The 22,122-nt window shown below is 42.4% G+C and overlaps 1 protein-coding gene across 5 annotated transcripts in view; it reads right to left on the bottom strand.

Annotated features, from left to right (window-relative positions):
* NRG1 (neuregulin 1) overlaps positions 1 to 22,122 on the bottom strand; it is a 224,298-nt gene that overhangs the window by 4,867 nt on the left and 197,309 nt on the right. For all 5 annotated transcript variants that reach the window (XM_078148157.1, XM_078148158.1, XM_021008321.2 and 2 more), the window contains 4 exons: positions 12,178 to 12,280; positions 9,043 to 9,169; positions 6,497 to 6,627; positions 3,777 to 3,983 (listed from right to left, as the gene is read on the bottom strand). In XM_078148157.1, coding sequence (XP_078004283.1) covers positions 3,777 to 3,983; positions 6,497 to 6,627; positions 9,043 to 9,169; positions 12,178 to 12,280 — 568 coding nt within the window. The remainder of the gene's footprint in view (positions 1 to 3,776; positions 3,984 to 6,496; positions 6,628 to 9,042; positions 9,170 to 12,177; positions 12,281 to 22,122) is intronic.

The following is a 22,122-nucleotide window of genomic DNA, read 5'->3' as shown; positions in this document are numbered from 1 at the left end:
TCCAGTGCTTAATAAATGGTTATCGAGTTCAATTACAGTCAAAGTAAATGGGTCTAAACACTCAGCAAAATCTTTCAAATTTTATATTGAAACAATTTTAAATTGGGAAAGGAGACGTTTTTTCCAATGGGCGTGGTCTCAGTATGCCATTCTGAGAGACAAGCCTTATAAGGAACTAGAGAAGAAGCTATAGGATGAGTTCCTGAGAATTAGGTCTACTGACATTTGGATCAGTGTGTCTCATGTCTACTCATTTCAGCTATGAAGTTCTGCCTTCCGGCAAAGGCTTGTATCAAATGAGACGATTTGTAAAGTGCTTTGCAAAAAACTTAAAGTACCATATAAATGCTAGTTATCATTAGGCATTATTGTTAAATGCCTTGTACAAAAAGAAGGACAACATAGTCCAGCTTCAACAAGGGGAAGTTTGTAGGCCACTCTGATATGATCATAGATTGAAAGTTGGAAAAGACCTTAGAAGCGAGCAGGTCCAAACTACTCCTTTTACAAGTGAGGATATTTGGGTGCATAGAGGTGAACTAGGCTCCCCCAAACAGGAAGCGGCTGAGGTAGGATATCTATTTCAACTCTATTCTGCATTACAGCTCCACATATTTGCACTTGAGGCAAGATGATACAATTGTGCCCTTCCTTGGGAGAGTCTTGGAATAGTAGATGCAAATTTTCTTTTCCTGTCAGTTTTGTGTATTTAAAGAGAACTCCTCTCCTCTCTCACCCTTGTTATAGCTCTGTCCAAGGCAGGGAGAATTCCACTGGTTTTTCCTATTGCATTGATTGAGGTTAAACCTATCCATCATCTATTGCCAAATGGTGACCACATGGTGCAAAGGGAGTTTTTCTTTCATTCCCACATCGAAGAGGATCTTTGTAGCTTGCACTAGAAGACTTGAGCTCAGTCATTAGAAAGGGTAATCAAAGATCATTGGGGAATGTCTTAGCTGTTCACCTGAGCCTTCATACCAATGTCTGTGGGGAAGCCTGCAAAACCAAAAGGTGTGATCACATGTAGACAGAAGAAAGAGTCCTGGTTCCTTCCTACATGGCATATGTTAATTCAGATGGAGGCTGATATGAGACTGAATGGCAGTATCTAAGCTCAGAACATGGGCCATCAAGTGAAGTACTTAAAAACTAAAGCTGCAGATTTCTGACCTTTTAGGATAGTAACATGGAAATCCATTATATGGAAGCTACTCCAAACTCTGCCTGTCTTTAAAACAACTTTAGGTCACTAGCAAAGTTCTGGTTGAAAACACATCCTGATAAATAACATGAGAAGCCATGCTAGTTACGTAACCAGTATAAGGGAAAGACTTCATTTAGACAAGAAGTATGACATCATGTGAGTGGGGGGTGGTAGCAAAAAAGAGGAGCATGTGTTCAATGTAGATCCAAGGACCCTGAGCCCAGGAAATAGGAAGGGCAGTGAGAAGAATGAACATGTTACTGCAACTATTAGCCTCCATGTTGGGAGGGGGGATCATTTGAAGGAATGGCTCAGTGAAAGGTATTTCTGAAACTGCTACCTTGAAAATGAGATCAGAAAGGATAGAGAGTAGATCACTTTGGGGAAAGTTAGAGCCCACAAAAGGGTAGAACATGGAAGCTCTGAGGTCAGTGGCTAGCATTAGATAAAAATTATCCTTTCAGCCATGATAAGCATTTGAGAAAATCTGTAGCTCTGTTGAAGGTAAAAGCTCATCTTGGGGAAAAGACCAGAAACCAATGTAGGAAAAATAAATATCTTGTGGGTTCAATCTGGTCTGAAGACCCAGAACAAGCAAATATATGTAGTAGAGGTAGCTGGGTGTGGTAGATAGAGTGCTAAATGTGGAGGCAGGAAGACCTGAGTTCAAAGCTTGCCTCTGATACTTGATAGCTGTGTAACTCTGGGCAAGTCACTTAACCTCTATCTGCCTCAGTCTCCTCATCTACAAAATGGGGATAATATTGGCCCCTGTCTCCCAGGGTTTTTGTGAGGATAAAATGAGAAATTTGTAAAGTGTTTTGCAAACCTCATAACGTTATATGAATTGTTATTGGCATTATTATTGGACCAAATGCTGAAGCTTCTGTATAGATAAGAGGTAGGCAGTGCCATTGTCTAATAAGGATAAATATGGATGACTTTGGACTAAGTCAACATCCCAGCTTCTCTAATGCTTGGAAAACCTTGGGGATTAGCTTGAGAAGACACAATTGTCTCTGATTACATTAAGTTTTATGGGCAAAAGATGACATTGTAAGCTGGGTATGAAAAGCTCCCCCTGCCCTAGTCATGGAGGAAAAGGGCTAGTGAAAGCTACAAGACTTGGCCAAATTGAGTAACAAACAACAGATGACTTCACATCTTCATGGAGTCTTTCTTCCTTCCATTCTGTCTCCTTTTGTGGCTCACAGTCAACTTCCTAAGCTCTAAGCTGCTGGAACCCAAGTGTTCCCCAGGGGGAGGCTTGGTGGTCATGGTCATGGTGATAGAGATCCACACCTACACCAGTGTCTGTAAAGATAGCTGGGCCCATTGATTGAGCAACTAAGTGAAAATGGCACAGACATTCTTGGGAGATCTTCGTTATATGGTTGTGAGGCAAAGCATCTGCCGATGACCTGAGATCCTCTATGATGAAAGTTGGGGAAGCAAGAACATGCCTGCTCTGCACTTTGAGTCCGCCCCATGTAGAAAATCAGAGATGAGAAGATTCCACATGTTTTGGGGGATGAGTGGGGATGAATAAATTGTCTTGGGAACCATGAGAGAGGAAACAGGGAAGTCTGGGGCCAAAGGAGTAGACGCAGTTTTCAGGATGGAAAGGAACCAATCTGGCTCAGTTCTCAAGGCTCCCTACTTTTAGGTAAGAGCTTGCTTTTGTGGGTTGGTAAAGCAGGAGAGGTTAGGGCCTGAGCACTGTTTCTAGAGGAACTCTCCTCTGAACCAAGAAGTCTCCCAGGGATATGTCTCTGTGCCACAAGGAAGAGCCAAGTGGCTCCAAATGAAGAGTTCCCTCAGCTGACTTGATATTCATGGAAGTCATGAGTATATTGGGACATCATTTGGGAATGGTGGCCTGGGGCATGAATCTTCTTGTTCACTCCTAGAGAGATTAGGAGTAGTTAGTTGGGTCTGGGCCCCTTGAAATGCATCCCCAAACTCTTGAGCTCAGTACAGGTCCATAGATAGGTTGTGAGGTCTAGGCAAAGCTGGAGCCATGCTGCTCTATAGTAGTTGCTGGGATGTTTTTTTTAAATTATTCTCCTCATATTTACTCTGTGAGCAAAGCTGTATGTGATTACTAAACAGAAAGATGAATGAATTCTATGAATGGCCACTGGTCTGGTCCATTGTCAAGGGAACACTTGTTTCAGTATACATTGGGCTAGATGGGCTCTCACATCCCTTCCTACTGAGAGGTTCTTTGATCCTCTGACCTGGCTTTAATTCTAGTTCTGCCAATTCTTAGACCTTGGACAAGTTACTTTTCACTGGACATCACTCTTCCCATCTGTCAAGTGAGACAGTTGGACCAGATAATCTCTAAGGCTCCTCCTCCCCCTATATTCTTTTCCCCTGTGCTCAGACTCCTAAGGTAAGAAGTATATGGAAGCAGAGGAAATAGCCTTATCTAACAGGGGGCCAGCATGCACCTCCTGGCTCATTACTGCTACCCAGGAAGTGCCCTTCAATGAGACAGTGGGTTCTTACTGTGATTCTCTTACGGGGGTTCTCCTTTGCAGGTATCTTTGCCCTTCTGTTTTACCTTTCACTGTGAGGAGAGTCTCGGTAGGAATCAGGGGTCTCTCGGGCATGCCTGAGGAAGCTGTTACAATCTCGGGGACCTCCCATGCCATTAAGACGTCCTCTAGGCCCCCCAGCTGGGCTGGTGTGCCTACTGTTTTCTATGGATGAAATCACGAGCACAGAGTGGCTTTCAGAGACAATGCTTTCTGTGTGCCCATTACTCCAGCTATGGGAAAAAAAAAAAGAACAAATGGTGAGAAAAGGGAAAAAAGACTTTCAAATGATAGACAAAAAAAATGGAGTGAAATTGTATAATACTTCTTTCAAAAGTCCAACACCCTTGATTCTATTGCTCATGTTCTACTCTCAAGTGGAATTCAGAATGAGGTGGGTTTGCCTTCCCTGAACAACACTAGGTGGTAAGACAGGAAGGTGAGTACCTAGATTCCAAAAAGGACTCTGTTCCTCAAATAACTGTATAACAAACAAACAAACAAACAAATAATAAATAATCACATTTATATGATACTTTTGTCACCCAAAACCTCCATTTTACGGATGAGGAAACCAAAGTTCTTAATGGCTAAGTAAGTAGATAGAGTAGGGCACCGGACTTCGATTCAGAAAGACTTGAGTTTGTCTTTCGTTTGTTTCCTTTTTCCCTTCTTCCTCTCTCTGATGCTTAGCATAGAGTGTCAGGGACATAATACTTAAGAAATGCAAGTTGACTGACTAATGACTGCTGTAGGCACTTACTAAGTATTCGACCTTGGGTAAGTAACAACTTCTCTGAGTCTTAGGGGGCTGGACTCCATGTCAAAGTTCCCTTCTAGCTCAAAATCAGTGGTCCTAAAATCTTATGAACTTTCCCCACCATGACACAGCTAATCTATATCTGTTGGAGTATTTGAATTCAATTCAGGCTTTAGGCTCAGCACTCTCTTTAAGATATCCTGCTGCCTCTCCATATCCTTTTAGAGCATGATTTTCCTTATCATACCACACAGTGGAGTGGGCATCCACATGGCACAATGAATGGAGTGCTAGACCTGGCATCAGGTGGGTTTGAGTTCAAATCTTCTCTCAGATACTTTCTATGTGACCTTGGGCAAGTCATTGACCTATTTGAGCCTCATTTTCCTGATCTCCAAAATGGGGATACCTAATACACTGTTGTTGTGAGGATCAAATGAGACAGCATTTTTGAACATGTTTTGCACTTTCATAAAAGCACTACATAAATGCTAGTGATTATTATTATTATTATTATTATTATTATTATTATTATTATTGGAGTATTGGTGGATACTCATAGAGTTTCTACTACTTCACCAGTAAAGTAATTTTGCCAAAATCATCAGCTAGAGGCATCACCAGGGGAATCCATTTGTACCTGGAGCCAGCTTCGAAGAGTAACCCCAAACTTGTAGAAAACTCTTCCCAAATCTCTTGGTGGGACAAAGCAGTAGTGCTTGCCTTTACATCTTCCAAAGCCCAAGGACAGCCTCAGGGGGAATATTCCATCTCTTGAGAGAGATCATATTCCCTTCATGCTTTAGGTGGCAGTTCTTCAGGAGGTCAAGAATTTTATGACCTGGTGTGCAACCTGGGACAATGATGAACTTCAGTGTCCTTTCTTAGTATAGACCTTGAATAATAGTAATGTTGTCTTGGAGTTTGCAGCATTGGACTTGAGGTCAGGTAGATCTGGGTTCAAATTATAGCATAAAACTATACAACTTGTAGGACCCTGAACAAATCACTTATTTGGGCTTCAGTTTCCTTATCTGTAAAATGACAGAATTGGGTTTGATGACTTCTAAGGTCCTTTTCAGCACTAAAATAATGAGCTTTGATCCTGTGAATCATAATCTTACAGCTAGAAAATGGTCTGTGAGAGCTTGGGTACTACTGTTGGTCCAGCCTTGAAGAACACAATGCAGTTGAAAAACCTGAATTAAAAAAAAATACCAAAATACATAACCAAGGCTAAGCAGTTCTCTGGCCCTGGGCCAATAATCAAGACCTCAGTCCTACCTAGTGACTCCATTAGTGCTGCTCTTTGACTCAGGAAGATCTGTATTCAAATCTTGCCTCCAAAACTTATTAGTTGTGTGACTCTAGGCAAGTGACATAAACTCTCTGAGCCTTAGTTTCTTCATCTCTAACATGGACACGATAATAGCACCTACCTTACAGAGTTGTGAAAATCAAATGATATAACATAGGTAAAGCACTTTGAAAACCTTAAAGTGCTATAGAAATGCCAGTAATAAGAACAACATCAATAGCAATAACAACAATGAAAACAACAACCAGAAGTACTCAGGTCTTGGGTCTTTCTGCAAGTTGAATTGTATATTAAAACATTTTTCTTCCAGCCCAGTGTCAAAGTATACAAGATCTTGGTCAGAAGTCTCGGGTCTATATCCAGGCTTTTATTTTCTCTAAAATAAGGAGGCATGACTACATGGTATTTTTCTAAGGTCTCTTTCTAGCTCTAAATCCTATAATTCTATGATTGGAGTAAGGCAACTATGTAAGGAAAAACAGTGTCAAACACCTATGTGGGTTTCAAGACCCTACTGTAAAGGGAGAATATTTTCCCTACAAATAGAAAAGGGTCAGACTCTTGTGGGAGTACATTTTTTCAGAGCCTGTTTATTTATTTATTTTTTTGTGAAGATAACAACCACAAAAAGGCTATCTAAGGCTCGGTCATTTTAGTGAATCTTTTACCTGTGGCTGGGTGTTTGGGTGGCAGCCATGGAGTGATGAGCTGGTGAGGTGCAATGACTAGCGGAGAATGATGTCTCTGTCTCTCGTTCAATGACATGCTCACTAGAGATGATGTTCTTGGATACGTACTGCTACAGAGACAAAGAAGAAACAAGTGGAAGTTTTGGGTATAGCCTTGGATTAGTGAAATTAAAAAAAGAAAAAACATTTTGAGTCTACACATTTCAGGAAACAACTTACAAATGCTGTTAAACTTTCAATTAGGAGATCAAGGTTTGAATCCTGCCTCTGACACTAACTAGTCATATGAAGTCATCCCTTGTTTCCCATTGCCACTGCTGTACTTTCTATCACTACCACTTAACCATCTGTCTTCCTTTGGGGTCACGCTTGCAAATTCACCACTCAGTCCAGATCCCGGTGGCTATTATTTAACAACATTCTCCTTCCTTTCTCAAAGAGTTCAGTGCCTGGCCTACTGCATTTCTCTCTACCTCATCTCATGGCCTAATACTAAGCACTTCAATATACATACCGATATTACCTGAAACCCCTTAATTTTCCAGTTCCTCAATCTACTCAGTTCCTGTGATGTACTCCTTAACTTAACCTCAGTCACAGAGATGGTGAAAATCATGATCTTGCCATCAACCAGAGATGTTCCACTTTCATATTCATGAACTCCAAAATTAATTAATCTTATTATAATCTAGTATCATGCCATATTTTCCCAAAGTGTATGATCCCTATTTCTGTACTTCACTTCACTGTGACTTCTATTTCTACCACCCCTTTGTTCTTTCACAGGACATCATCCCTACATGATTATACTCTCCTTCCTTCCCCATCTCCACCCCTTGGTGAACTGGTTCAACTCTACACTATCCTTCACTCTCAAAGACCTTATCATCTTGTCTCAATCCCAATCCCACCTTGACAACCCCCAACCTTTGATTTCTCTCAACATATACCTCTTTTGCTACTAAATTACTACTAAAATTCATGTGCTGGAGATATTTACTGAACCATGCTGAGTGGGTTGACTACAAATTTATGTTATACAACCTCAGCTGGGCCCTCACTACAACAAGGCAGTTGTTTTAAACCTGCCCAAATCCTACTCATCACAGTAGCTATTCTAAACCTTTTCAACCTTCTGCAGACTACTTGTAGCATAGTATTCTTTATATCATCCCAATCTCACAAATCTAAGAACTGAGGATTAGAGAATTCACATCCAATGTCACATTCTGCTAACATGTTGAGGTTTTGTCCAGTCCCTTAACTCAAATTCTTGGCTATTTCCACTATCTTACTGCTTCTCTACTTCTTTATTCTCCCATGAAATTCAGCTCCTAAGGTCATCATTAGATGAGCTAGGCAGCTGGGTGGCACAGTGGATAAAGTTATTATTATTATTATTAGTAGTAGTAGTTCACATTTTATATAGTGCTTTAAGGTTTGCAAAGCACTTTACAAATATTGCCTCATTTTATCCCTACAACAAGCCTGGGAGACAGGTATTAGATAGGTATTACCTCTATTTTACAGATAAGGGAACTGAGGGAGACAGAGGCTTGACTAGGTTTACATAGTAAGTATCTGTCAGTATTCGAACTCATTTCTTCCTTATTCTAAGTCCAATGCTCTAACCACTCTGCCACCTAGCTTACTAGATTCCAAGTGCTGGATTACAGTCCGTAAGATTTGAGATTTTCCTTTTTGGGTTTTTGTATTGTTACTTTTGAGTAAAACAGTTATATGGTGATTTAAGGCTTATAAAACATTTCATATGCGATCTTATTTGATCCTCACAACAACCCTACGAAGTGTGCCCTATTAGTATGCCCATTTTACAGAGGCTCAGAGAAATTCAACAGCTTTCTTAGGGTCACCCAGCTAGTAAGTGTCTGAGGCAGGAGTCAGACCTAGGTCTTCCTGTCTTCAAGACCAATGCTCTTAGCCACTGTGCCACTCAGCTCATAAGGATTCTGTCAGCATGGGATCTCAAAGTGTGGTTAGTTCTTCCACCACTGCCCTGAAGTCTACAACCTATTAGATTCATATCCTGGGAAGGCTATTGCCGGAAGCACATAGAGATTAAGTAAGGTGCCTAGAACCATACTGTCAGTAAATGTCAGAAGTGGGATCTGAACCCAGGTCTTCCAGATTCCCTAACTCCACAGCATGCTATCCTCATGGCCAAGGGCCACTATGGTCATGGTTCTTTTCCTTTACCATCATTTTCCAGATGAAATAAGAAGGCAAGATGCTCATGCACTCTTTGATAGAGGAACACAAATCTTGACATTATTATCCAACCAGTTAATGAATCAAGCTGGAAGAGGAAATATGTTTGTGTTATCATAAACCAAAAGCACTTGAAAAATGTTCCTGTTATTTCCTCCTGGAGAAATTCCCTATTCCTGGAAGCTCTCATGCATAGTAGTCAGCTGAGAGCATAAACCCTGCACAGAATGAACTCAAGGCTTAGCCCAGTTGGGCAGCATCCCTCACGACTCATTCTCGGAGCTCAGGCGACCTACATTGACCAGCTGCACATTCTCTGGAGGCGGGTTGGGGTGGTGAGGCCCATTGGCCATGTTCACCATATTGTTGCGTTCCGAACGAAGGCTCTGCCGCAGCCGGTCATGAAGCTTTTTTCGCTGCTTCCTGCACATGAAAGACAGAATTGGGTTTTAGTCAAAGGAGGAAGACAGGTCACTTCTCGGCACAGTCAAAACACTCTTCTCCCTGGTAAGTTAGCAGGGTCTTTTGTCTATCAAATGATGGGCCTAGAAGCCTGAGAAGGTGGAAGTCTTCCCAAATCCTTGGAGACTAATGAGCATCCTTGAGTAACTCACATAGCCTTGCTCACTAGGCCCTGATCAATGGTATTGTGTTCATTGGTACTGATAAGAGAGACAAGGCAGAGTGAAATGGAAGGAATATTGGTAAAGGTCATGAGTTTGAATGCTAAGTCTGACACTTAGTACCTGTGTGTCCTAGGTCAAGTTACTTCCCTTCATGATCCCTTAGTTTATGCATCTGTATAATGGGAGGGTTTCTCCAGATGATCTCTAAGGACTCTTCCAGCTGTAAGTCTCATGAGGTTATGCCAAGATGGGAAGATGGGCAGAACTGCCACTGCTCTTACAAGGTATGCTTTATCACAGACAAGGCAAAATTGGCAAAGAATTTCTAAGGACAAATCAATCTAACGAGAATTATTGTTTCACATCACATAATCTCAGAGAATTTCCGAGCAGAAGAGGCCTCAAATGCCATCTACACTAACTTGTACACCAAAAAGAATCCCCTCTGCAACTCATGGGTAGGGATAAGATTGATATCGTATTTGGCAAACTTCAAAGAGAGCTTTCATTTCCTTTACTGTGCCTTATAAGTTACATGAACTCAGGCAAATCATTTAACTTCTGTGAGACTGTTTCCTTATCTGTAAAATGATGGGGGGTTATACCAGATGACCTCTTAGAATCTCTTCCATTTCTAAATCTGATTCTCTGATCCCTCCATAAGGACTCTGTTTTCTACCTCTAATGCAGTGATGGTTTTAATGCTGGTGTCTCTATTAATGTTTTAGCCCTTTGTTAGATTGTGAGTGTCTTGAGGGCAGGATCTTATCTAAAAGGCCTATTCCCCACCCCTCCCCCCTCCCCACCTAGCAAGGTGCTCTGCACATAGGATAGACTTGTTAATTGTCATTTTTTTCCCCATGGCACTATCAAAACCTTCCTTTGAGTGCCACTCATTTGCTCAGTGGCCCTAAGAGGCCTGACTGATATAGGCCTCAGTTTCCTCCTCTATAAAGGAGGAAGCTTGATCATATCTATCTGGGACTGAATCTGTCATGATTCTGAAGTATTCAGGATGCATGTTGCTAAGAAATTATATAATGTCATATCACATACTTAATCCTAGCATCATACAAATGCATTAGGAATGTCGTCCTGAGAACAGAGGGGAGGCTACGCTCTACCCATGACATTATGATGCAAAAAGTGGATTTTTCATTCCTCAAAGTCATCTGTATCTGACTCAAGGATATTTTTCTTTCCAACAGTTGGCTTGACATCACTGAGGAAATCATTGCTGGGATAGAAAAAAGTGCTGTCAAAGAAGAACACTGTTATGTAGCAGAAGGTTCCATTAATCTGAATGTATCTGAGCCTTGGAGTGAGTTGGAGTATGGGGGCCCAGAAGGAAATCTGGGTTTATTAATAATCATGCACAGTTTGGAGGAGGACACAAAACTCAATGAAAATGGTGCCTAGGGCTTCCCAAGTTTGGCAAATGGTGCTTTCCAAGCCCTTCCACATTCTCTTTTCCCCTCAGGGGATGTGCTTTTCCCTAGTGACCAGTCACATTGTAAACAGCTGCTCTGGGGACCTATTGAGTGGAATTGGAAAACTTCAACACAGATTCTAGAAAACTCTATTTTAATGTAAGGTAATCGTTTCTTTTCTCAATCATCAATAGAGATGGGATTGTGGCACTTGAAGAACTGTCAGACACTTATTTAGAGTCCCACATCCATTTCACATAATTCATTAATCCCCAACTTCTTTAGTAAGCAGACAACATTTAGTCACAGGTTTAGGGTTGTTAGGGGTCATAGAGGGCATTGATTCTAATCTTCTCCACATGATAAACTGAGGTTCGTAAAGAGGAAGTGATCTGCCCATGGTCATATAGGTAGCAGAAGCAGGATTTGAACCTATTTCCTCTGACTCTAAATCAAATGCTCTTTCAATTATGCATGCTGTCTTGATGGTGGAGTGAATAGAGTATTGGAGCTGGAGATGGGAAGATCTAAGTTTGAATCCTTCCTCTGTCCATGGCTTCTAGCTGGGTGACACTGGGTGACCATGGGTAGGGTACTTAACTTCTATCGGCCTTACTTCCCTCATACTTCTCATCCTCTAAGATCCTTTCCAGGTCTACCCATGATCTTATGGTCACTCAATCAACACTGCTGTAATCTGGCTGTGTGACCATAGCTAAGTTCCCTCAACTTTCAATTACTCAGGGAAATCTCAAAGATTCTAAGTCACAAAGGAGTTGCTGATGTGCATAAGCCCTGGGCATTTTGACTTGGGGATTTCCTCCCAGTCAATGAAATGTCAGGACCAAAACCAAACAGCCAGAACAGAAAAAGATGGAACGTAGGGAGCCCTTAAAGTCATTTGTTTTCGGTTATACGCTGCCTCCTTCCCTCCTCCCCCATCTCATTGTTGTGGTCAGCACAACAGTATGGAATGAGAATGGCTGATGCCATCTCAGTACTGAATCCCGCTTGTGTTGACAAACTCAATAGTCTGATTTTCTGTGTTTGTGCGTGTGCATGTTCTAAAGTCTTTGTGGCCACCACTTGGGGAGGGCTGGGTCAGAAGCACTGAGCTGGCTATGTCCATGGCTATCAGGAAATACTTCAAGGAGCCATCATTTTGTGGTGCAGGCATGCCTTTCCCCCAAGCTGATCACAGCCCCTTATGAATTTGGAGGGTTCAGAGCCAGGAAAACAAACAGAAATAAAGGCCACCAACCACAATCCCCTTTGCTACTGGGTGAGTGGAGAGGCTTGATTCTCTTCCCAAGGAACTCTCTGCCTTCTTACCCATCTGTGCTAAAGATAGAGAAAGGCAAGGAAGAAGGTTTACTTGGTTTTGCAGTAGGCCACCACACACATGATGCCAACCACCAGGAGGGCAATGCAGATGCCAGTGATGGTCAACACTCTTTTCTGGTAGAGTTCCTCAGCTTCTGGAAAGGGGCAGAAGAAGAACACATTACCAGCTATACTCTGCATTCTGACAAAGCAAACAAACCGAACATTTGGCATGCTACATGGTACCATCTCTACTCAGGAGAAGAGAACAGGGGGGGAAATAAAACAAAATACGGCAACCAGTCACAGAGAATAACTTTAGCAGATTGGTGCCGTTCAAAACCAAAATGCTCAATAATAGAATTCCATTTAGAACAAGCTACAACTACACTTAGGGATTATTTCAAACAAGCCAAATATAGACATTGTCAATATGACGTGTAATAAATGTTAGACTAAGAAAACACAATTGGAGATTTTTGGTTTTGTGGGTTACCCTTGCAAAGACAGCTGGAATAAGCGTTAGGGCAATGAATGGCCAGGGCCCACTGCCTGGACCCCCTTTGACATTTCTTTGTTTCCAATGACCTTCCTTGCATTCCAGCGGGCTTTACAAAAAGCATTTTAATCAATGAAAAGGTGAAAAGAAAACAAAAGACAAACTCAAAAACATTTGCAAACATAAGCTTGGCTTGTAGTTACCAAAGGCAAGGAGGCAACACCCTGTGTCTTCAAGGGTAAGACCGAATGTCAGGAAAACTAAAGCAGCCTCACTTGAAGCCCTGAGGCACTGGATCAGAGAAAATGCAATGAATGATTTAAAACCCCAAAAGGGGGGACTGGGACAAAATGCCAGCTTGTTTTTAAAGGGACTAGTCTTTGGCCTTCCCTCATCCCTGCCATGGAGATCATTAATCATTAGAAAGAAATCATTAACACGAGTCATGTTTGTCCAGGAGTTGACCACACATTCCACTGTTGGTCACACTTGGCAAAAGAACTCCTGAATGTTGAAATATCAAAAGGCAACTCTCACAGCTCAGATGTGGAGACCTTCCAGGGCCTGAAGGGCATCTGATCTCCAGTTCAGCAATGCTGCCCAATAGAAATGGAATGGCGGTAAGACTAGAGGGAATGAGCTGCGTGCTCAGACTCAAGTCCAACCCTTCACAAAGTGGAGTTCACTAAACAGTGGCCTAGATCTCAAAGTAACTGAGTATCCAACCACATTAATTACAGTGATTAGGATATATTCACAAGAACATTCAAAAATAGAACTCCATTGGTGTATGTAATTACTGAGTCAATGCCAGCAACTTGTCTCCCTAATTAAGCTGATGAACAACAAACCAGGGCATGTTACAAAAACAAAATTCTCCAGGCAGCCCTTGACAAACTCCTCCTTACCACCCCCCTCCATTTTTTTCTCTCTTTCTAATGCAAGAGATATTTGCACATTTCTCTGAGAACAAGTGAATTTTAATTTCTCTGATAAAATGCACTTTATCATTACTCAGGGCATCTTTCACAAGCTGAGCTCATGGTCATCAAATTCCAGTTAACAGTCTGGGAACATTGTCAAACCCAATTAATATTAAGTCTGATTATGAATGAGGGAAGAAGACAAGTCCATGGGTAAAAAGGATGAGAGGATGTCACAGATTAAACAACAACGACACCACAAATGAAAACCAGTCTGGGAGTCGGAAGGTGAAAGGCAAATCAAATACAGAGGCTGCCGGACAAGGGATAGACAGATAAAGGGGAGCAAAGGTAGGACAGGAGAGGGTTAAAGGTTAAGGTTCATAAGTCAGCTATAGGCTCTTGCACAACATGCTTCATACTGAGGGGGAAACAATGTGAAGAGATGTTTGAAAAAAGGTGGAAGGAAAGTTGGAAGGGATTGCCCATACAGCATAACTCCTAAACTAGCCTAACGGGACCTGTGAGTGGTAATGGAGAAACCAAGTGACCAGTGAGAAAATGTGCAGTGGGCCCGAGGGCCAGAAGGCATGGTTTGCCATTAGTTCTTTACTAAAGGAGCAAGAGAGATGCCGGCAGAGAATGCTTATGGCCCGTCTTCCTCTGGAGCCAGCCTGCCCTGTCCGATGGGACGGAAGCCCAGGAAGCTTTGGGGGCCTGGTTGGGGCATGCTGTTCTGTGTTTTCTCTCAGCTGTGATTACTTTTAGTCTTGATGTCTGCCTGAGTCAATACACCAGGAGGCATAGATGGGAAGCAATCCAGTTCAACCCTCTTTGTCCTCAATACAAGGCAAATACTCTTGCCCACCACTTTTCTCTTTTCTTTCCAGCTCTTTCAATGGGTTGCAGACTGCTTCCTTGACTGGGATCTCTTGATGGCCCTAAAAACAAGGAGACTTTTCCTGTGAATTTTGTTGCAAACTACCTACCAGGAATGATAAAACCATAAGTCTCTATTTGGGCAATGAGCTGGTGGATCCCTCCCTGATGACATTTCTCCCTCATTTCCATTCTGTTCTTTATACCAGTGGCCCAATGGAATCTGATGTGACTTTGTGTGAGAGAAGCATAAGGAAGATGATAATCCAGGAATAGGGAAGTGAATTGTACTCGGCCCTCATCAGACCACATCTTAATGGGAATTTTGGTGGGGACCAAAGTTCGAACAAGGCACTGAAAAATTGGTGCTTGTCTAATGGAAGAATCAGCAAACTATAGTCTCATGGGGCTGGTATCTGACCCACAAAAAACCAATGTTTGTACATTAAAAGACACCTTTCTTAGCTCTGGTTACACAAAGCAGGCCCTGGGGCAGGATTTGCCTATGGGCTGCAGTTTGCTGATCCCTGTTCTAGAGGAGGGTGAAACTAAGATGGTTTAGTGCCTTGAGATCATTCCATGTAAGGATTGGTTGAAGGAAGTGGACATGATTAGCTTGGAGAACAGAAGCCTCAGTGGGGACAAAGAAAGAGTCTTAAAATATTTCAAAAGCAGCCATGATGATGGAAGAGATATTAGATTTGTTCTGTTAGGTTCCCCCACCCCTCTACAAGGACATGATCAGAAGTTACAAAGAAGCAAATTTAGGCTTGGGGTATGTGGGAGGTGGGGAACAAAAAAATCAAGTTAAAAAAAAAACCTAACTTCCTAACTGGTAGAGCTGTCCCAAAGTGGCACTGGCCACCTCAAGAGGTAGTGGCTTCTCCCTCTTTGGCGGTCTGTAGGCAGAGGCTACATGAGCACTTACCAGGTATATCATATGGTAGATTGTTTTTATTTATGGGTTGGACTAGGCAATTGCCTCTTCCAACTCTCAAATTCCATGCTTCCCTGTGGATAAAGGCCATCCAGACACACTCAGATTAGCCAATGGAAGGGAGGTAGCTGTAAAAGGATGGAGGCATGAGCTTTCTGCAGTCAATCAACTTCAACAGACACACAATGGATCTTGTCTGAAGTCGATTATTTGTGCTGCTTTCAATTTATCCAACCTGCTGAATCACACAGCATTAATTGTGTTTTCTGGGATAGATTTGGCAGTGATTCAAAAACACTAAGGGAAGGATCCTTGGAGAGTGCTACAGCTGTATCTTCTGAAAAGATTTGTTCCTCCCTACAGATGCTGTTACAGGGTCAGCAGGGCAAGAGCGAATCAGAGGCAGAATTGAAAAAAAAATGCTACCCATCTGATAGGCCAGGAGCTGATGGGGACATCCAGGCATCACTGCAGCATCACTGCAGCCTTGGCTCTCTGGTTGAATCTGGTTGGCTCTGGTCTGGCCTGAATTGGCCATCCTTCCATAGAGATGACCTCACTCTTTTCTACTTTTAGATCCTATGCCTTTAAGGCTCGAGCTTTCTGGTGTTGATGGGAGTGGTAGTCTGTTAGAAGGTGGAGCCCTAGATAGAATGAAAACCATTCTCTCCTGGACCTCAGAAGAGCAGCCTCTCTCCATGGTCATTTGCTATAAATGCTTGTTGGATTCGCTTGTATTCAACTGCACTGGACTGCATTGCTCCACAGTCATCAACACCATACTAGGAAGAGGGCCCTCACCATTCTGAGGCTTTAGTCCCCAGTGGATGGGAAGCCTTGATAAAAGGCCTCTTTTCCTTTAGACACAGTACTAGGCATTGTATGCGTGCCCTAATGAGCATGGAGGATTTAGGTGATGGATTCTCTTTGGCTTAGTTTATTATTGTTGTTATTGAATAATAATAACAATGACAACAATAACAAGGCATTTCATGTTTACTTGTGAGAAGCTGTCTAGTCAAGCCTATGATGACATGGCTGGGGAAAAAGGTATGTGAGTGGGGCCACTCAGACATCAGTGCATCATCTCCATATAGTGCTGAAGTGACTGGAGGAAAAGAAAGTAAGTCTAACCTCCATCTGAGTTAGTTGTGCCACCAGCCTGCAACTAGGCTGGATGGATAATCTAGGTATCTGCCCCCCTCACACTATGGAGCAGGGCCTTGATGGTTGTGGGGATGACCAGAATTTGAACTGAGGCCTCTGAATTGTCCTCATCTCCTCTGTCACCCATTTCCCTGAAGGTTTGGGAACTCTGCGTCTAGCCACCAGTTGCACCACCATATCACAACCAAATTGGTATAAGAACAATTCAGGATTTTTTCTTCAAGGCTAGGAGTGGGAGAATCCTCTAGGATCTGTTGTCTGGGGAATCCTTGTGGATTGGCTTCCCTTTCAATGAAAATTTTGGTCAATTTCACATTTACACAGAGCCACAGAGCCCATTTTCTTTATATATTTTCTTTGTCCTCTCTCCAAAGATAAGGAAGGTAAACATAATGAAGCCCGAGGCATTATCTAATCCAAGCACATACTATTGTATTTCCCCACCAGGGTCTGTGCTTCCTGCCCCAGGAGTAGATGGCTTTCCTTTGGCTCCCAACCTGAAGTGGGCATAAGAGTGGGCTTCTGGAATGATTGCACTTGCAGAAGACTCCTTAGGGTCCTGGAGCTCAGGAGGTTTGATTTTCCTGAAGGCCTTATCAGCCTTTTCACAACAAATGGAATCTGCAGGCCAAACGCTATAGTAGAGAAAAGAATTGGCAATGAGTTATGGGGCTAGGAGACCTAAAATGGGGCCTGGGAAATGCAAGTGAGCTGCCCTCACTAACACTCTAGTGTTATGTCTAATCATAGCTAAGAGGCCAGAGAGACCATTGTTATGGCTGTATGATCCCTTCTGAAGCAAAAGGACACTGGTTAGGAATTGAGAGGAAAGGGGAAAAGAAGGGGGGGGGGAAGGCAGTCAAGTTCACAGGTGCTAAAATGTGCTCGAAGGCACTAAAAAAGGAATGATTGGTCCATACCCATAAATTCAATCCCAAGATGCTCTGCCAATGCAGAAAGTTGACAAAAAAAGAAAGAAAAGGGACACAGTTTCAGAAAAGAGCAATACATGATAGTCCAAAACAAAGTTACACGTCTGTTTGTTTGCACATGAAAACGGGACCAGTGGGGAAGGGTTTTTGGAGCAGTGTTCATGCAGGTGGCAAGACTGAGTCCATGAAAAGCACTTATCTCCTGGAAAAGGTTGGCACCCACCCACCAGAGGGTACAGAAGATGCCCCGCTTAACCCCTCAAAGACTTCACTGATGGAGAGGCTGGGAGAAAGGGCTGCCTTTCAAGCCTCTGGTGTAGACAATATGGGCTGGCAGAGCCCTTAGGGCTCAGTCAACATCCTCACTTTACAGAAAGAGAAACTGAGGCCCAGAGAGGTTAAGTCACTTAGCCACACCATACAGGCCAAGAACTAAGGACTCAATTCCTTGTCAAACACTTCCTCCTGAAGTGATATGAATGTGATACGAAGATATCATGTTTTGGCCAGGCTGCAAGCAGTCCTGAGAAGATGAACTTTTTTTTTATGAGGGGAGGGTCGTATTGAATTACATTAATCCATTCTGCAATGTCTCTCCACCCCATTCCTTTATTCCTTAGTCATCAGACTGCTGCTCAGGGTTCCAGACTGGAGTCAAGAACCTGGGTTCTATTTTTGATCTTCCCACAGTGTTTCTAGCTGGCATTGTCCAAATCTCAATGCCCTTAGTTGCTTCCTCTCTAAAATGGGCATGATCCTCTCCATCTGAAAGGATATTAGGAGATCATCTGCGTCAGCTTCCCTCCTTTTACAGAAAAGGAAACAGGCTCAGATAGGTGGCTTGGCTTTCCTGGAGTCATACAGGTAGTAAGACACATCATTGAGATTTAGACTCAGGTCCTCTGATGCCAATCAGAACTGTTCCCACTAAGCTGTGCTTCCTTTTATCTTATCTGTTTGCCTAAACATCTTATCTCCTCATTAGATTGTACACTCCTTGAAGGTTGGTACCATCATTGCTTGTTTTAAAATAAGTAACATATTGTCCAGTTCTACATCCATGGTAGATTCAGCCAATTGGACGATAATCTTTGGTCCCTCCCTGACTTCCTGCCACCACTCCTCCCCCACCCAATCTGCTGCTATGATAAGTAAATGTTTACAAAGTGTTAAACATCTCAGAAAAAATTTTCACTTAAAGAATCTCTTAGGACATTATTTCAGCATAGGGCAACATTGAGACCTAGAGTAGGGACAGTCAGGTGCGAAAAGAGCCCTTCTTTAGGAGAGTGGTCATAATGATGATTCCTTATAGACTCAGGGATGGCCTGAGCCCACTCAATCTCAAAGAAAGAGATGACAATAGGGGCCCTCAAATGGCAAGTATTCCCTTTCTCTCTGGAAGTCATAAAAATTCTATCCTCTCTAAGAGAAATCTTTGAGGTTCGGAAAGAGTAGGGAAGAGGCCCTGGAGAGCAAAGGGCATTGAAGTATGCATCTCTTTTTGTCCCTGATCACTGATTCTAGGTCTTGTCTAGCTGGATGACCCTGCAGAAGCCTCTGTTTTATCATCCATCACAGAAGAACGATAATCCTTGCTCTCTGTGCATAGGGCTGTTCAAGCACTGAGGCCTCATCTGAGTGCCCTCCACCTGAAATTGCTTTGTGTGTAGCTTTGTATGCATTTGTTTGTATTTTGGATATATTTGGTCTTTCCTCATTTGTGTGCATGTTGCTTTTATAAGCAATTAGCTCTTTGAGAGAAAGGACTATACATTTTTATCTATATCGTTCCAGTACTTCAGATAGTACTCAGTGCATCTGATAAACCAGTCTTGATGAATGAATGAATGAATGTATGAATGAATTAGCTACCATGAAAGGAGCTATTGGAGAAGGCCTCTCTTGAACCAGGGTGCACTGCGCTGTAGCCTCATTATCTCTGAACTTGGGATATGACATCGGCCACTGGGCCCAAAGAAAATCCAAATGAAGCCACTTAGAGTAGGACATCCTAAGTCCCAGACTCCAAACATTCCTCTGAACCTTTGTTCTAAATTCATCTAATAATCTGGATTTCCCCAAAGATTCCAAGGAACTTGCCAAATTTAATGATCATGGGGGCAGGGCAGGGCAAAAGCAATTATCTCCCCACGGAGCCCCCTTAAGCCTCAACATTCACTGGTTGACAGACTGAAAACCAGAGCGTTCTGAACTGAATTTCACTACTCTTCTCTCCAGGCCACATTTGATAATTTAGAATAGACCCACTTGTAGCCACCATTTGTTTGCTCATCATATATAAATTTGGAAACACGACAATGAACAAAATCCTGCTAAGGAAACTACAATGCTCACCTTCTCCCCAACCAATCAGGAAGACTTTAAGGGTTAAGCCAAGATAAAACTATATAAGAACACAACACTGCTTGGCAGCTGACGATAACACTTACAAGAGAGAGATTCCCAGAAAGCTGTTCCTGGGAGCCTCCATGAACACTGCTAATGGTATATATTAGTAGCGTAGAAAGCTTGGTTAAGTCTGTAGTAAAATTACTGGCATGCCCATGCATATGTGTAACTGCTTTTACACAATCTTAACAGAAAGTCCATCAGTCATTGCTCCCATTTCATTTCATGGGAAGCCATATTCATATCAGGCAGCTTCCACTGCAAACGAGTCAATAAGAAATTGCTACTTGGCTCTTGAGTGGACTCAGGCCCTCAGTCCTAACAAGGAAACATGCATTACCCTCCAGTACCCTGACTATTGCTTGGATTCCAGGAATATAGCCTATATGCCCACAAACCATTTGCACTCGATACACAGATTATTACCTTCTCTGTTTTACTTAATCTAATGTCTTATGCTCATTATTTCAGAGATGCTTCCTCTAGAACTTTCCCCCCAAATTAAATTAATGATTTAGAAGCATAAGAGTTGCTGTGTTTACAAAACAATTCAGCTTTCTTTCAATAACTGATTCCCTACTGTGCACTTACTTAACAAAACGAATTCAAATCGTGGGGACTTTGGTATCTGTTATGGACAATCTCCTCAGACTGCAATCATTTTCTAAAAATCAATTAACTGGTTAACAATTCCATTCGGTAGCATTTGATGGAACAGACTTCATTCTCCATTGTTTCTGAACAGGGACTGTCAAGCCCACTACATCAGCAAGGTGTGAGTACCATATTTCAAAGCAATAGAAGCAATAATAAGGGAAGTGGTAGGAACCAACTTTGCTCTGCTTATACATTTCAGAATAATTTGGGCTCCTTTATTCCTTATGTTACCTCACTTGTCCATCTTTGTCTTTCCTTCCGATAGAACATAAACTTGAGGGACTGCTGTTTTTGTCATTTTTTGCACCCTAGGGTTTAGTGCAGAACTACACTTCTGTTGTTGTCGTCTAATTGAATGCTGTTCTGTAGCAACTCATCCTTAACTGAAGTGAACCAGCATTTCCCCACCACCACTGACTGTCTTTAAATGCTCAGACAACCTCTGAATCCCCAGATGAGTCATCTCAACATCCTGCCCTAAATGATTGGATTCTATCTCTGTCAATTTTAACTGCAGTCAATTTAATTGTGCCTACGGCTTGATCACTTACCTTGTGGACTGGTAGCCACGAGTCTGAATTGCTTTCACATTAAACCAACTAGACTGCCACTGATTTTGTAAAGTGTGGAAAGAGGTGGGGTCTGTGACGCTTACAAGTAAATGCATCCCTCTTGTTCCCAGGCACATGAAGTATGGATATTTTCCATGATTCAGGCCAGTCTGCTGGCCTGGAATCCTCCTGATGGGAGGAAATAGGCACTTGGGACTATTCAGCAAGAAATGTGGGGAGAGCAAATTAGGATTTTCAGGGAACCTGCTAAGACTACATAAGTGTACACATTTTTCAAGGACTTGAAAAACATGGTGTCATGTATAACCCAATAGCAGATGTGTTTATTAGAAATATCCTTGGTAGATGGTATACCCAAGAGGCTATAATTTAGACTTTGTATTTCTTCACCCTGGTGATCCATTCCCTGGCTCAGACCCTGCTAATGTGGGCCAGCTATTAAAAATGGACACTCGTCTGCTGCTAGGGGCTCTTACAGCTATGAATCTCTCCTCTTACGAGAGACATGGATTCCAGTGCTGTCAGCCTTTCATTTTTGAATACTTGAAACTAAGCTATTCAAATAGGAAACCCATCAAGGGAAGCCACTAGGCTGCCTGAGTGGGGGAATGCCATGTTCTTAGAAAAACATGATGTCATCCAAGAGGCAGTGAGTGAGAAGGCTGAACTGCCTGCCACTCTAGCCTTTCCTTCTAAGTCTTAAGGGGCAAATGATTCCAGAAAGGTAGCCATCCAAGAAAGACCTTCTTTCCTAAATGTTTCAACTTTTCAAATATAGTTCAAGACTTCAATTATGGGGTACTATAGCCCAGGAGTGTATAATACAACAACAGAACATGTGACCTTCATGGTACCAGAACTCAACACTCTTTGGCAGCTGACAATGAAGCTTGCAAGAGAGAGATTCCAAATGGGATCTGTTTTGCAGATTGCCTGATTTCAAGCTTGGGGGTGAGGGTGGGGGGAGTGGAATTTGCTTCATTTCTAACCTAAACGTTACCTTACATTACTCTCTCTAG

This window comes from Phascolarctos cinereus, unplaced genomic scaffold (assembly GCF_003287225.1).
Source record: "Phascolarctos cinereus isolate Bilbo 61053 unplaced genomic scaffold, phaCin_HiC Scaffold_9;HRSCAF=440, whole genome shotgun sequence".
Lineage (NCBI taxonomy): Eukaryota > Metazoa > Chordata > Mammalia > Diprotodontia > Phascolarctidae > Phascolarctos > Phascolarctos cinereus.
The sequence above is the reverse complement of the archived record's forward strand: the minus strand, read 5'-3'. Positions and strand labels throughout refer to the sequence as shown.